General features: G+C 34.9%; 1 protein-coding gene across 4 annotated transcripts in view; it reads right to left on the reverse strand.

Annotated features, from left to right (window-relative positions):
• LOC129747697 (hemicentin-1-like) overlaps nt 1–15,905 on the reverse strand; it is a 633,328-nt gene extending 617,423 nt beyond the window's left edge. The window contains exons 1-2 of one of the 4 annotated variants that reach the window (XM_055742016.1): nt 15,391–15,904; nt 13,223–13,691 (exon numbers count right to left, since the gene is read on the reverse strand). In XM_055742016.1, the coding sequence (XP_055597991.1) occupies nt 13,223–13,244 (22 nt within the window). In that variant the 5' untranslated portion in view covers nt 13,245–13,691; nt 15,391–15,904. Of the gene's footprint in view, nt 1–13,222; nt 13,692–15,264 lie in introns of all 4 variants that reach the window. The other 3 variants (XM_055742014.1, XM_055742015.1, XM_055742017.1) reach the window with 3 other exon arrangements.
• Between the last annotated feature and the right edge of the window lie 750 nt (nt 15,906–16,655).

Below are 16,655 nucleotides of genomic sequence, written 5' to 3' on the forward strand. Positions count from 1 at the left end.
TAAAAAGTTCGAAAAACAGCTACCTTTGAAAAGCCGTCATAAATTATATATTTCGTATTTTAAAAATCTAAAAATGCCAAAATGTGACAAATCACGTCAACTTTCCAATTCACTTTTTAAAATTTTTCTACTGTAACAGGAACAGCTTTGGCGGTTGATTGATTGAAAAGTACGAGTTTTACACAACTTTTTTACATTTTTGGTGGCCATGATCTTTAAAAATTTTTTTTAAAAAAATCCGTAGGTGCAAAATATAGCTTATAACTTCAGCTTTCTCAGGAACTACGTGAAATTTTTTTCAAGCACCGCATAACTGATCTACAGTGTTTTTCCTGAAGCATGTTTTTTCATAAAAAAATTTTTGGACTTTAAATAACTTTGAAATTATTGATTGTAGCTGAAAATTGTCTGAAAAACATATTTGAGTCACGTTATAGGATTTTCAAAACTATAAATTTTGTAGAAATCGGTTGAGAAACAAGAGAGTTATAGCGAAAATGGTGTTTGCCGTCATTTGACCGCTCGTATGAATAGGTATACCACATGCGTTATTCGAAAACTACAAAACTTAGAAAATTTTAAAATATGCAAAAATACTCGCCTTTTCAAAATAAAAATAGTCCTGTCGTTTAATTGTTGAAAAAAAATTCCATTAGGCGTAATCATCATTCAAAGTTCAAAAACCGTCATTTGACCGCCTCCGGTACGTTTAGTGTTAACTACACTAGAAGCACTTACAATTGTTTCGCCGGGTGCTTTCCTAACGGCTGTCTAACTTACTGTGAGTCAGATTTTGAATCACTTCTAGTAGCTTGCGTTTTGCGTTCTTGGTGACGTCATGCAGTCGGTTGTTGTCGTCGTGTTTGGTGTCGTCGTTTTCGAATTCTTTCTTGTGAACTGTGGCGTCGCTCTTAGTTTTTTGATTATTGAGCTGTATATTTCAGAGATCTCGATAGCGTCTTGCTTTATATTTACTGTTTTTGGTAGATTTTCAGCAATTGAATTTGCTGACCGTTTCCAGCAAATTAATATTGCTGAAAATTTTGTTAGAAAACCAGCGGGAAAAAACCAGTAAAATTTCGCTGGTTTCCAGCACACACAAATTTGCTGTGTATACATACATACGGTAACCCAGGCGTATATTTTTTTATGGAATCCTAAAAAATCTGTTTTTATTTGCTTTGTTAGAATATAAAAAAATTTTTTTTTCGATTGGCCCATTGCTTTAGCGTATGTAGAAAATAAGCGTTCGTTCCAATCGCACATTATTCCCAGAAACACCACTCTTATTATCGTTTTCGATCGAATGTCATTCGTTCGAAAGTTTTGTCAATTTCGCATTCTTGTTTCCGAACGAACGTATCGTATTTCTATCGACTGACAAACGCGAGTCTGATACAAACACAATCACATATAGGATCTCAATGAGACTTGATTTTTCCTTGAAGAGATTCCTTTTACTGCGAATCATTACCGTTTGAATCAATCAATTTAATGTCGATTGTAAAATACAAAAGCGGTTCAAAATAACATATGTATTTTAAGCAATTTTAAGAAGAAATGAGAAAAATGGGGATACTTGAAATAAGTACAAATAAATTCGATCCCAACGAAATTGAGCCAACTAACTCGGAAACTTCTGCCAATGTTTAAAACCGATTGAAGAGTTCAAAATTTGATTTTTATCGTGGTAATGCTACAAAATTGTATCTTTGATTGAAAAATGACAAAATTTTCTAGATGAACATTTCATATTCCCCGAATTCTTCATACATGATTCAGACAGATGAGAAAGTTTATAATATTTTATTAATTTTTTTCCGTTTAATTTTTTATTTTTATAATGATTGGTTCTGAAGATGGTTAAAATTAAATAAATAAACCGAAACGTAAACTACACGACAGTTAATTCATTGAATCACCGAGAAAAATCAATCCAAAAACGAGAAGATAACAACAACGGCGACTTAAACATTTGAAGAATTGTAGTTTATAGACCAGGCTTATAACTCATCAATGCTCTATAATTCTTCTCCACACGATAGCAAACAACCCAGAATTTATTTGACACATTTTTATCAAATCTTCCAAAACTTAACCAAATGTTACCAAGAAGACAAATTTATAATGGTGGGTATAAAATAAGGTTGCCAGATTTTTCGACGTATCCGGACCCGACAAATTTGTTCAATTTTAACGAAAAACCTGCAATAATCCAGACCCGGTCAAATTTGGTAAAAACCACGTTATTATTCAACAAAATCATGAAGAATACATTTGATTTTTTTTAATCAAAATTAGGTGAAATTTTAAAAATAATTTCAATGAACATTTTTGAGTGATTCACTACATTGACATTCTTGTTAGAACCGAGCGAATATTTTCTTCTGCTTAATTTAACTCATCATATATTTCAGCTGCCTGTTTCATTCTGGTATTTATTTTTTCAGATGCCATAATGTACCAGAAAATTGGACAATAAAATTGAAACAGATCTAAAACAAAGGGACATTTTCAATTGTTTTTATAATGTTGAATTATTTCGTTTTTTTTTGGTAGGTGGATATTCGTAAAACAAAGTTGATTTGACATGCATTTTTTTTTCATATCAGAAGAAAGAATGTCTCAAATTGTGAAAGGTTAGAAATTACAAGAAGAAACGAAGAAATATGATGATGTTAAACGTTTTAAGTTTCATTTGAAAAAGCACACATACAAAATAATGTGACTTAAAACTCATAACTCAAAACGTAACCAAAATTAACAAATGGTTCCCCGAAATATTTAAATATTTGTAGGCAATCAAAACAAACTTTCATAAATCAATAAGTGAACTCAATGTTGAAGTATTTCTTTGTCTTCAAAGAATCCTTGCAGCAGTTCGAAATCAAAACTCCAATATTCCGAGCGATGCATTGCTTGCTCACAAACTTGCCCAGAAAGTTGTTTTAATTGCACTTGGGACGTGAAATATTCCTTCCAAGTTTTGTGCGGTGCATGTTTGGTGGTGTGAATTTATGGGAAAATATAAATTTCTCGATGCAAAAAAGTACGAAAAAAAAAAACATTCCATCCGCTTCGGCAAGCGTAAATTTTATTCATTGGAAAAGAAAAACTTCAACTTCACCTCAATTCACACCAACACCCACTCGACTAAGTGCAGCACCGAAAAAAATACGGTTATTCGACACGCAATTGGTGAAACATTGAGTGGGGTAAACGGAACTGAGAAAAAGAAGAAGATACAGAAAAAAAACAAACTTTGCCTGAATTCCGCGGCAAAGTGTCGAAAATGAATGTTTAATTACCACCCAATGAACTGTATCGAACAGCGTGTATCGCTATTTAACTCACCTGGTTCCCCACTGCGTTCCCCGAAATTCATCCCCCCATACTCGACTTTCTGTATGTACGTGTTTATAAGAAAAATCCCGAAGGCACCTTCGTCGACTTTGGGGCAATTTGCCGCTAGAATGAGCTGGAAATTGATTATTCGCAGTACAAGCGTATCGCTGCTGGAGAGTGCTATGAGAAATCTTTCACACTAAAGCACACATACACACGAACACACACACGCACATACACTCTGGCCCCAACCGAAATACCATTCACATAAAACAACCAAAGAAAACACACATCAATCGTTTAAACTTTTATAATTGAAATGGGGAAATTGGCGGAACGACAAACACTCTCTGCGCTGCGTTGCGTTGCTGTACCTTCCCTAGTTCTGAGTTTTATAGTTTACTCCACTAATTTTGGGGTGCTAACGTTTTGTTTGATCAAGAAAATCGGAAATAGGTACTGCGCGGCGTGGTTTTGATGCGGGGGAGGGAAGTTCATGAAAGGCAATTGTTTCTTGGAATGTGCTTTATGTGATTTACTTAGGTTTTGTTGCTTGATTAGTGAGAGGAAGTTTTATATATTTTCGACTGTATTCGCACTTCGGTAAATTTATCATGATGATTTTGGAACTATTGCTTGAGTTTTGTTTGCCATATGAGGTCAATCAGTGATAAATATGATATTGATAATTAAAAAAACGTTCAAGTTTTTTTTATCTCTGTCGATCCAAATGCTTTTCTGAACTTATAAACAGAATAACTAATTTGAATCAAGTACAATATAAAATTTTCTAGAACTGAATTTTCGAAAAATATCAACAAACGGGACATTTTGCAATAGGCGGGCTAGATCCACAACACTTATTTAATTTTTATTTAAATATAGTGTAATAAAGTAATTATTTTATGGTAAGAAAAGGATGATGACAAAGTTTCTCACATCGTTAGATAGTTTTTTTAAGTTTTTGATTCTGTTAGAAAATTTAAAAAATCGAGCAATAGATGTACATTCGATACCGTATAAAATTTTACCCAGTATGACGGATTGGCTTAATGATATCACCTACAAACTTCATTTTGCTTTTATTATTCTTTACATACACTGTTGATGTTCAAAAAATCAAAATTTTTTTTTCAAATAAATATTTTTGAAATTCTCTGACCAAAAATACATCGAAATGAAAATCAAAGAATCCCCGTTGAATTTCGTTTTCATATGCTTGAATATGATTGTTTTGCATCACGCGTTTCTTGATTTCGAAATTTTATACATCCAAACATCATGATTTATGATTTCAGCTAGTTGAAATTCTGGATTTTTTACCCCTAAATGTATGCAACACCCTTATGCTTTTTGTTAAAAACATGTTGGCAGATAAAACGTAAAATTTTATTCGAACAAAACCAAATATCACTGCAATTGGTGCTTTGTGCGTTATGACATAACTTCAAAAACTATAAATATTTTAACGTTTTCATTAGATTTTTCGTTAAAAACAAAGTTTGATGCAACTTACCCCTTTTTCTTAAAAGGGTGAAAATCGCATGTTTTTTTAAATTGAAAATATCTAGTGAAGCCAGCACTTTTTCGGACTGCGTATGTTTTATGTCCCATCATCCTTAATACTTTTGACGTACAAGCAGTAGACATTACGTTTTTAGAAGCCATTGAAGTTGAAAAGTGTTGCACGTTGCTCTAGTTGACGGTACGTTTAACCTTCATAAAATGATTTCGTTTTCCGTTCCAGTAAATTAGATCTCTTATGGATTGAATAATTATTCATCAATAAATTTCCAAAATACGGAGATGGTGGCTTAGTACAAATACTAGATGTGTGGAGGATTTTTTAAATGACTCACCTAAATATAATAAATTTTGCAGGAACTTTTCGAGAAAGGATCAGCCGAGATGATGAGTACAAATTCCAAGGCGACTTTTAAAAAAATCCCTTTCGAAACACCAAATCTTTTTTTTTGTGTGCCTCTATTTTGATAAAAAATTCACGCAAAGCCCATTTTTAGCCCGTCGCTTCCTTTTTTTTTCTAACAACAATCTTCATAATAACGCTGTGTTAAATTTCATAAAGTGCATGCCACAGGGCTAAGAAACTTTATATTCAGTGCTTCTTCGGTTGTAATTCAACCAATTCATCATAAATTTATCAACATATTATGACTGACTCAAAGCTATATTTTTAAAGTTTTTGTAAAAACTATACCACAAATAACTGAGATATTTAAACTTAAACAACTTAAAAAAAAAGATAATACTGTACATAGTTTTCGATTTCTTGTCTATTTTTCTAAACCCCTCCAATAGACGGGGCTTATGTTGCGTTTTTCTTCCTAATTTAGGGTCAATTTTTGTGTGTGAAAACAAAACAATCCAAAATCCCAATCACTTTGCCCATCATTTGTTTTAAATCGAAAAACACATGGACCAATAATTTCTAAGGTTACCAAAATGATATTTTCTTAAAAAATAGGTCCATTTAAAGTTTTTTACTCTCTGATTGTTAAACTATTTTCATTCATATGAATTGTTAGAACAACATATTTTGAAACATTTTGCACAAAAAACTAAGTAAAATAATGATTAGGTTTGAAAAAGTGACGATTTCAGTAAACCTCGTCTAAAGGCGGGATTGAGTTTTCGAGGGTTGACGAAAAATGTCATCAGGTTCATCTGGAAGAATTTTATAAAAAATATCATAGTGCCATCTGGATGTATCCGATTTCAACGTAAAATGACCCCCCAAATTGTCGGTCAATTTCCAAAAATAAACATGCGTCTGTCAGGATATTTCATGTCATTTATTCCAAACCAGATTTAGAACAGAACGTCGATTAAATGACCACCCCTAATTGATAAGCAAAAAGCAGCTCTTTCGCGGACATTGGCTAGAATTTCAGGCTTCATAGTGGTTATTTCAGATCGTAGACTAGCTTTAAGTTCGTCAATGTTTTTGGTGTGCTGGCGTCAATTTTAATTTTGAGATATGTTCACAGAAATAAGTGTACTTCTAAATTCTGAGTACGAGGAAAACAGTTCGAGTCACCTTTTTCACAGTTTTCACAACTGAACGATCGTTTTTTATGTAAAACACTAGAATTGCAGCACGTTCTTTTGGTCTGTTTCGACTTACTTATCAAAAATGGCACTAAAAGACTTTTAAAAATTGCGTTAATATGTTGAAATCGACTGAAAAAACGCAACGCGGAGTTATTCGACTTTCAAATCGGATAAATCCTGATGACGCATACGGAAGAGAAGTATCTTGCATTTTATAAACATGGGTTGTTGATGATTTCACTTTATGGAGACACCTACAGATATGAAGAAATTTTCAAACGAAATAAACAAATAAATATTCAACAAGAACACGAATTCCTGATACACGTTAGGAAAACTTGAAACAAAGCAACAACATTAATCGAGATATCAATCTTTTTAATGCATGACTTTTTTTTAATGAGTATAGCAATTACTAATTAAGTGAAACAATATCAATTTAACTTGAATAACGCAACTGAACAAAATAGAAGCTAATCAAAATTGAAACATAACTTTCGAAAATGCCAATTTGTTTCTATACCATTTAAAAAAAATTTAACTAAACATAGTTCAGGTGGGGGAGGGGGGGGGGTATGGTGACTAATTTTTATCTATGATTTTTGTCCAACAATGCACGAATAAAAAAATTATGCTTTTAACTGTAACACTTACTGAAATGAGGAGTATAAAACATGATCATTGATTGCAGTAAATTCAAACGACATTAGTGGTTACAACTAAATGTTTGTTACAAAACAAGATTTCGAGTTTCGGAGTAACTTTGATCACTGTGGTTTTTAACCCTCCAAAGCTGTTCGGGTCAATATGACCCGAAGCGTTCATTCCAAACAACTTTATTATCATTCCAATATACTAAAGCACTGGACATTTTGACAGAACAAGTATGTACTATGAAAATAGTTATCAAATTAACGACAACAAATTAAAATTTGAGTTTTGAAAATCGGTTCATTGGGAAATGAAAAGATGTCGTTTTTTTAAATAAGATTTTTTCTACTGGTAGATCTGAGATAGCGGTCAAAACTTTCATTGGAATCCAACATGTCTATACCTTGTCGGATAGATGGATTCTTGACGATTTCAAACATCAATGAAACACTTAAATACAGAAACGCTGTCAGAAGTTATGAGTATTTTAAAAATAAAATTGATTTTTCGGAATTTTTACTTTCTGAACCAGTTTCTGTTAACCTGGTAATACATAGCGACTTTATTTTTAAATGTCGAGTAATTAGAATAAATTACCTACACAATTATCATAAAAATCGCCAGGAAAACGAAATCAAACTACAACTCAAATTTCCCCGAAACGGATGCGAACGGCTTTGGAAGGTTAAGGTACCTCAACATCTTCAAAACTTCTTTTTTTTATTTTTTTTATTTATTTACTGGTCTTTGAATTAAACATATTCGCACAGACTTTTCCTTATGACCTACTTATTCTAATTTTGAATGTTTCTTTAGTGATGTTAAAATCGAAGTGATTACTGATTTCGTTAAATCGTCTACAACAAGTAACAAATGGACTATTGGAAATTTTAGGGTGCCATTTAGCACAGAAGGCATAATTTTTGTAAAGACTAAACTGTTTTTTTTTCAACGATTTTTTTTAACTTTTACCTATAGGGGAGAATGAGGATACTTGATCCCTGGGGATACTTGATTCCTTAGCTATATCTCGAAACTGGAATGTCTTACAAAAATCAAATGTTCTAGAAAAATGTGCCAAAAAGAGCAAAATAACAATGCTTGTAGTTTAAAAAATTTTAACATAATAATTGTTTGAGTAATTGAACTTTGTTTGAAAAATTTCACAAAATGTAACTTGAAGATCTTTTTTCATCACTTTAAAATGTTCCTTACACGGGAAAATAATGAAAAAAATATTTGTTCCAATGTATCAATCGTTCGAGCGTGAAATGAACTTCATAATGCCATATTTTCAAAGCAATGGAAAACTCTGAACTTTTTTCAGAAAAAGTTTTCTAAAATGTTGATTATGGGTACAATTGATCCCCTATAGTTGGGTACAATTGATCCCCCTTCCAAACGGCATATTCTTCTTCTGAATTGATCGTTATGATTGTTGATTACGAAATAACTAATATTTATCCAAAAACTAATATTTATCAAACAATTGTCTGAAGAAAAGAGCAAAAATAATTAATTTTCTCTTAGTTATAGAAAATAGCGCCTTTAAGTATGCAATGTCATTAGCGTTGAGACAAAGTTATAGAATTCTCTTCTTATGTCTGCTATAAATAGTGAAATGAGAACAAACATGACCAAAATAGTCAATTAACATTCTATCTTGGGGTTTTGTTTGATTTTTATACAAGGATTAGGGCTTCCTGAATAAAAGATCAAGTCTCCTTCAATAGGGGATCAAGTCTCCCCTAACTTCAGAAAATTCGCAATTTTTTTACTCCCACGAAAATGCTTCTAGTTCATCAACGGGTTCAAGTATCGATCTAATTTTTGGAGCATAGAAACTTGAAGTTACAAGCTGTCAGAAAATGTCAAAGACGACGAGTTGCTAATTTTTTCCAAAAAGATATGGTGAAAATAAGAAAAGGGGATCAAGTATCCCCACTCTCCCCTAATCAAAAGATGGACAATGTTGCTGCATACATCTAGGGGTAAAAATTACAAACATTTTTCAATTTTTTTTTTGGCCTAAAAAACAAATGAAATTTTAACTTCATGCAATTCCATAGGTTTGGCAAAGGTGGGAGCGATGGAAGGCGACACGTATCAACGTGAAATTGTCTTCAGCGAATTTTACTATTTGGCTCGAAGAAACTCTCTTGTCAACTGGCAGCGCAAATGGGACGAGGATGAGCAGGGTCGGTGGTTCCACTCGCTTATCCCAAAGGTAAGCCTTAAACCATGGTTTAATAGATTGAACTTGAGTCGGGATTTTATTCGTATATTTTCCCGTCGCATGTCCAATCATTGTTCCTTAGACGCGATACTCTATCGTTTTGATATTGCTGGCAGCAATCTATGTGGTTGTGGCCAAGGTTACCATGACATCGAGCATATTGTTTGGTCGTGCGAGGTCCATCTTGTCGCCAGAACGAATTTTATAGACTCCCTTAGGGCCCGAGGAAAACCAACCTATGTTCCATTGAGAGATGTGCTGGCCGTGATAGACTTGGACTACATGTTCGAAATATACCTTTTCCTAAAAGCTATTGATCTTCGTCTATAATTCTTTTTATTTTCACATTTCCCTATCTATCTTCTATTTTTTTTTCAAAAAGTGAACTAGATATAAGCACACAATTGTAATCAAACAAAACGAGTTTGGCTCCTTAAAGCCTAGGTATGAGCCGTTTCAAATAAAGAAATTACAAAAAAAAAAAATCCTTAGGTCCTCGCACTGCTCCCATGTTCTTTTTTTCTTTAAATTGAACCATTTGATAGGGTTTTAGCCATTTTTACTATAGGAGCTTTCTCATGTAAAATCGCCATTTTTTCAATATCTATAACTGATCAGAGTTTTGAGCTGATTTTTTAGGTGAAGATCAGGTACATGTTTCTCTAAAAGCAAATATTTTTCATGAAGAATCAATTCCATAATAAAAATTCTGTGGATGATTATTTTTAAATTAAATTAGAGATTTTTTTGCAAAAAAAAATTCAGAAAATAACAAAAAATTCAACTTTATAAAATCTGGAAACTGAATTGACAAGCAAATTTTTAAGTTCATGTTCTCTTGAATTCCTCAACAATATAATGTTGATTGAAAAAATTATTTACAAGCTAAATCTTTTTCTGAATTTCGACTCTGCATTCTGAATCTAAATTCAAAAATTTAACTTTGAATTCAAATTTCTATACGAATTCAGAAATGTACAAAAATACAATTTCCAAATCATAATTCCAGATCAGAATTTTATGAGCAAAGTTTAAAAGCCTTAATTCATGAATTGAATTATTTAAATTCTGTAGTTCTGTTTTGATCTTAATTTATTATTTCAATTATTTATTTTTAATCTGTGTTGTGAATCTGAATTAAAATGTGAATTTCAAATAATAAATCTGAATTTGAGTTTTCATGAAAAGGATGAAAGATTTTCAACAAAATTATTTCATTTCGATATCCAGGTTGATTATGAGATGCTTTAATGTAAGATGAAAGTTCAATTTGTTTCCTAGTCCCAAATATATGTCCATTAAGTTCTCATACTAACTTATCTCAAAACATAAATAACTCAATTTAAAAAAAAAAAACGATAGACTTTTTGTCATAATAAAACCCCACAAATGCTCATTACTTCAGGTTATCCTGAACAAATTTATGTAAAAGATTGATTTTTCAATGTAAATTAACCATCCTGAACATTTAAACATCCTACAATCAATAACTAAGTTGGTAGAATACTCTTTCTGGTCTTGGTACAGTGATGAAAAGTTTTATGAGATTTTTCAAATGAAATTAATCACTCTGTTTGTGATAAACTCTTTTATATCAATTTGTATCACTTCGATGTCTTCTACAAAGCTGTAGCCAAAGAAATTTCCTATTAAATCATGTTATCGACATATGGAGTTGGATTAACGCTAGAGGGAAGACAAGCGTTTTCACAGTGAGTAATATGATTTTGTCTTTGAAAAAACCATTAAAAAGGTTCAAAAAATTTCATAAAAATAAATTGTTCTAGAACCCTCGATGGATTATTTAAAATTTAATTTGTGCGATGTTAATTTTCGATAAATTAGGTTTTCTCCCAGAGACACCGTGTTCAATTTTGGATCGCCATTTAGAAGCTTTAAATGTATAAATTTTTTGTAAGAAATAAGTTTCAGAACTTCGAATTGGAATATAAAACAAAATTCTTTTTTTTATATATATTCGGAAAACTATTATTAAAATGTTGGAAATGCATTAAATTTGTGAAAAACATGATTTAAATTTGATACCAGGTGCAAAACCAAATGGCGGAGGGGGATTAAAACGTATTTTAAGTTCTAAATGTGTATAAAAACATAAAAATATAGGAGGCCCAAGTTACCCCACAAAATGTGGCCCAAGATTCTCCACAAGCTATGATTTGCAAATTGGTTGCGTTTGTGTGACTTATCGATGTTTCACCAAAAATTCGTTTTCCACATGAAATTACATGACAAAACTAAGATCATAAGCGTATGAGCATATTTTTGTTATAAAGTTTAGGTTCCCCATCGGTGGAATTAGCAGGTGCTTGTTTAATTATGTAAGGTACACCGGGGTAAGTGTGGACGTTGGCTATTAAAACAATACGGTGCACTATTTTCTCAAACTTTTAATGCAGAATGTTCTATTCACTTGTAATCTATCCAATAAATGTTGGAAAGGTTCGATTCAGACAATAACGGATGTTTACAGCGACTTTTTTGGAATTTTCTATTTTCAACTACGATGTCGAGTTGATGTGCATCGTTTTCAATTGCAAATTTCTCGTAAACTAGCTGGCTCTCGATGAAAAACTCTACATTTAAACAATCCTTACATTCCAAACAACCAATTAGGAAAAGAAACGGCGGTTAAAAATAAATAAAAAAGAGTTTATTTTCAAAAAACTTAAATTGTTTTTCTAACCCCCTCCTGGGTTAAGTGTGGATGGCTTCAAAAAGACTTGATGTTTACACTTTTTTTTTCAATTTTCTGTCCTTCATCCTTCATGAGTTCTATTATTTAGCTATATTTAGCATTCGGATCATGAGAAGTTGGGTAAAGTACTTGTTTGTTCTGTGTTTTTGATAAAATCGGATCTCGTGCGTTGCAACATAAATTACACATAATAATTATTGAAAGATGCCTTACTAATAGTATCATGAACTTTTTTTAATAAAATTTTGGACCGTTCGAGCAATAAAATAACGTATTCAACCAAGAAAACACAAATTTTTTGAAAATTTCCTGAGAAATCAAAAGGAAAATCTGCCGTCCACACTTACCCCATAAAGTGGGGCCCAGTTGACACCAGCAGTCCATTACAATTTACGTGATAACTTTTCTCGCTTTGCTTCTATCGAGCTCATCTCTTCAGCGTTTGTAAACAACATGTTCTGCATCACATTGAATGTAATTTTATGAAAATTGCTCCAAAGCTGATTTTTTAATGATTTTTTAAAGTTGAACTATACGAAAAACCGTCCACACTTACCACGGTGTACCTCAAGTAAATATTTTGCATAATTTTTAAGTTTGATAAATAGCATATAGCAGAAAAATAGCATTACGCAAAGCGACGACGATGACAGTTGGATTGAAATTTTTATCTCAACACACATCTGAGATATTCAGGGTGGCCCACGTTTTCCCAAGGCACACGTTTTTCCCCTCTCCTCTATCTAAAACATTATCGCTCCAAAAGATTTTCTAGACTTCATAGAAAATGCTTATGACATACAGATGCACAGAAACGAAGAAACGTGTATGCCGCGCAAAACCTATAAAAATGTTATCCTTATCAGCCTTTGTTGGGCAGTTTTGAAAACGTTTGGTGTAGATTTGGAACAAGTTCTTAAGTTGTAATTTTACCACATATAGATGATATTGAAATTCATTCCGAATAGAAATAACGAATGGTTTGAGTTTTATGCAACAAACAAAGTGTATCACTTTCACGTTGCCACCCTGTACAAATATGCCGTAGACTGAAACAAGATTTCCGTTCAAACAAACAAAAAATCAACAACAAGTGGATAATTTTTCAATTTTGATCTTTTGAAAGCAATTGTAGATAGAACGTGGTGGTTTCCAATTTGTGGGCAGCCCACTATGACTTAATCAATTAGTGAAAAACTTACCTTTTAGTGTTGACGAAATCATGTCGACTCGTTCAAAAAACGCCAGGATGATGAAAGTCACCTGTTTAAGTATCCTTGAAACCACTATACGAAATTGAATCTTTTACACTTCATACATTTTCTACATCGGTAGGTTTAAAATCTAAATTTGGTTTAACGCTTTTCACTTATCACTATAACGACCTCATCAATTTGGCGGGGTCTTTTCAACTTGGTTACGTATTTTACTTCTTTCTGCATCCGGATTTGCACTGCTTAATTTTTATGTATATCTGGAGAAATCTTCTAATGCACCAGGCTTCACAATTTCTTAGCAAATTACTACCTCAAGGGGGTTTTACCAATAGATATCTCCTAAACCTGCACCCAAATTCACTGATTTTGATATTTTGATTCTCTTCTCAGAACTCGTTTATCGATTCGAACTCATCGGTAGAGTATCTTCTAATTCATTGATGAACGCTTTCAGCTGAAACAAAATCCATCAAAAAGGCATCAATTAGTAACTGCATTCATGGGAGTTCGCTGCTTCCAGGATCCATACAATCATTCGAACTCTCGATTCTCGCTGCGATGATCTTGGATCCAAGAACAACAAACTATAATCAAAAGAATATAACTTTCGTCTGGGTTCGGGCTGAAAATTAAATCATCACACACGAGCAACACGGCCATCAGCCAAAAAAAAAACAAGAAACGTAACTTGAACCCAGAGCGATAAAATCTAGACAACTCTTTTTCTGTCGTTTTTTTTTTATTTCCCAGGAAATTGACCCAAACAAGAACGCCCAACTATACGAGGTGGTCATCATGATCTGCATTCCCCATCATCTTCTCGAGCGCGGCAACCCAACGACAATTCTTCTCGTGTCTCCTCGATTTGGGTTTTCTTGAGATATCATTTTGTTTTATTCTTCGTTGCCGCTTTTGTCTTTCGGCTTCATTAGGATCCAAACGTGTGTGTCACTTTCGTCGTCTTTGCGGATTCTCTGGAAGTAACCATAAGGGGTTTCGGCCCGCATCCCTTGAAGAGAAACCAACTGGACTAACTCGTTCACTTCCCGCCTGGAGGTTGGTTTTGACTAACTGGATTCTTGACACGTTCAGAGGGATTTCAGAGCACTTAGTTCCCAAAATTTCTGGGAAACGTTTCACACAATATGAAATTGTTCCAGATCAAGATAACCGTAACAACAACTGAGAACAATAATGATCACTGTTTGAATAAGCAATTGCCGTTTTGACTTCACAACGAGCACATTCTTTCACTGGAAGGCAAAGCTTGCTGGGATGGTGAGATGCTACAGACGGCTTTTCATGTGATGTGACATCTGGTTCATGATTCGACAGAAACAATCGTCACCAAACACAAACAGGACACTCAAATGCATCTTTGATGTTTTCCACTTGAAACCATTAGGATGTTTCCCTGCAATCTGGATGCTTTTTCTTCGGGTTGCTTCGTATCATAACAGCTTGTATTTATAGGAGGCTTCAAGTGCACACATCGGTACCAATCCTGCTTTCTGAAAATTCTTCTTGCGATTTCCCTGAATCGAATAGTATTTTCAGAAATGATTTGTTCGAAACCTTTAGACCAAACTTATCTGTCGGTATCGCTTTCACTAGTAGTTTGGCACTGAAGATGATGAATTCGAGCTCATGACACATTTACTAACATTAGAACATCTTTTCAGCATCCTACTTTTACGGAGCATGAACAACTGTTACGCACAATCGTTTCTTTAATGCCTAGAAAAACTGTCTTCTCATCCCATTCCAGTGAAACTTCGATGGGAATCATTTCCAGCACCAATTCAGGTCACCGAAACAAAAAACAAAACTATTGTTCTCCTAAGGTCTCCGAAGAACAATCACCACAAATCCCACAATCGTTACTTCATTCCGGCACTTGAATGGCATTTTGTCGCTGTCTTCTCATCTCGCCAAACTTTCCCTCTCAAATCCGGCACGTCTCCAATCCCGTTCCGACCATTTCTACGGTACCATAAAACAGCAAAAGAAAAACCCAATACACCCACCCGGTTTCCAATTGGCCAGCTTCCTCAATCCGACAGTACCCGGCAATTATTCTTAAAGACCCCGCGAGCGCTGCTCACTCTAATGGAGATGCTGAACCAAAATATTTACCCAAAAACTACACGCACATACGGCTTTCCGGCTTCGGGGGAATCAATCCAAGCACCTCAACGCCACCAGATACCCGCGCGGCTCTGCACCGATGTTCCCGATACACATTTATCCCAAAAAAGAACGTAGATTCCCGAAATGAAGATGAGACTACAAAATTGATGAAGATTGCGGCCCCGGCCAACAACGTTCGCGCACTCTATCGGGGTGCGGCGGTGGAGCGGTGGGAAAAATGATCACCCATTAAGGCCCAGCTCAAACGGAGCACGGAGCCAAAACAGAACACCGCACCATGCACTACAATGAACCGAAGAAAAAAATCCGGAGAAGAAACCCGTCCGCCAGTCCCGCCAAACGCCAAATCACGTGCGACCACCAGATCGAAGAATAAACCCCAAGTATCGACGAGACGCGAACGACGTACAAATCCCAGCAGGCGACGAACGTATTGCAAACACTGGCAAGCGTAGCAACGACGCAGTGAAAAACCGACACGACCGTCCCGGCGCAAAGCCGAACTACAAACTGACTGGTCGACGTCGACGACCACGGAACGGCCACGGTTTGCTTCCATGCAGAAGCCTCGAAGCAAAAGGATTTCTGATAGTTCGCCCGTTTTTCCTTGGCCGTGCTGCCGGGCACTCCCCTCGCACAAGTGAGTGACGCAACCATAAAATGAGTGACTGCAGCATCGCCGGTGAGCGCCAGCAGGGATGCAGTTTTTTTCGAACCAAACGGAACTCTTCGCCCGGTTTTTCTTGCTCTCCGTTTTATGTGAGCAGAGAGTGGTTTTCGTCGGTGATTTTTCCGTTCCGTCCGGCCGGAGCCTCGAAGAAGAGGCCGTTGAGTTCGTTGATTTGGGATTTCGGGTCGGGCTGTGTGTGGCTGGCTGTGAAAACTCCGCAAAAACCATCAATCGGCGGGTGACGAGGTGAGAAAAGAAGAGATCTTTTGTTACTCTGGTGGGCACCGACGACCGGTAAACAAACATTGGATGGAGAGCGGCTGCCGTGCCGCACAGTGAAAAAAAAATACCTACTATTCGGGCGAATCCGTTCCGTTTGCGTCGTCGTTGCTCTGTCTCTTTTGTTTTGATTACTTCATTTGCGGATCACCCAGGTCGGTGTGCGTTGAGGCGTTGCTGTTCTTTCATGTTTGATTTTTGGCCTTTCGGAAACTTCCGTCTGTGATTATAGCGTCTGGCCGGGGTGCCTCGAGTTGAAATTGTTGGCAATTATGTAAGGATCAAGCCCGAGGATGATTGAGAATAAGCCGAGTGAAA

This window comes from Uranotaenia lowii, chromosome 2, assembly GCF_029784155.1.
Source record: "Uranotaenia lowii strain MFRU-FL chromosome 2, ASM2978415v1, whole genome shotgun sequence".
NCBI classification, from domain to species: Eukaryota; Metazoa; Arthropoda; class Insecta; order Diptera; family Culicidae; genus Uranotaenia; species Uranotaenia lowii.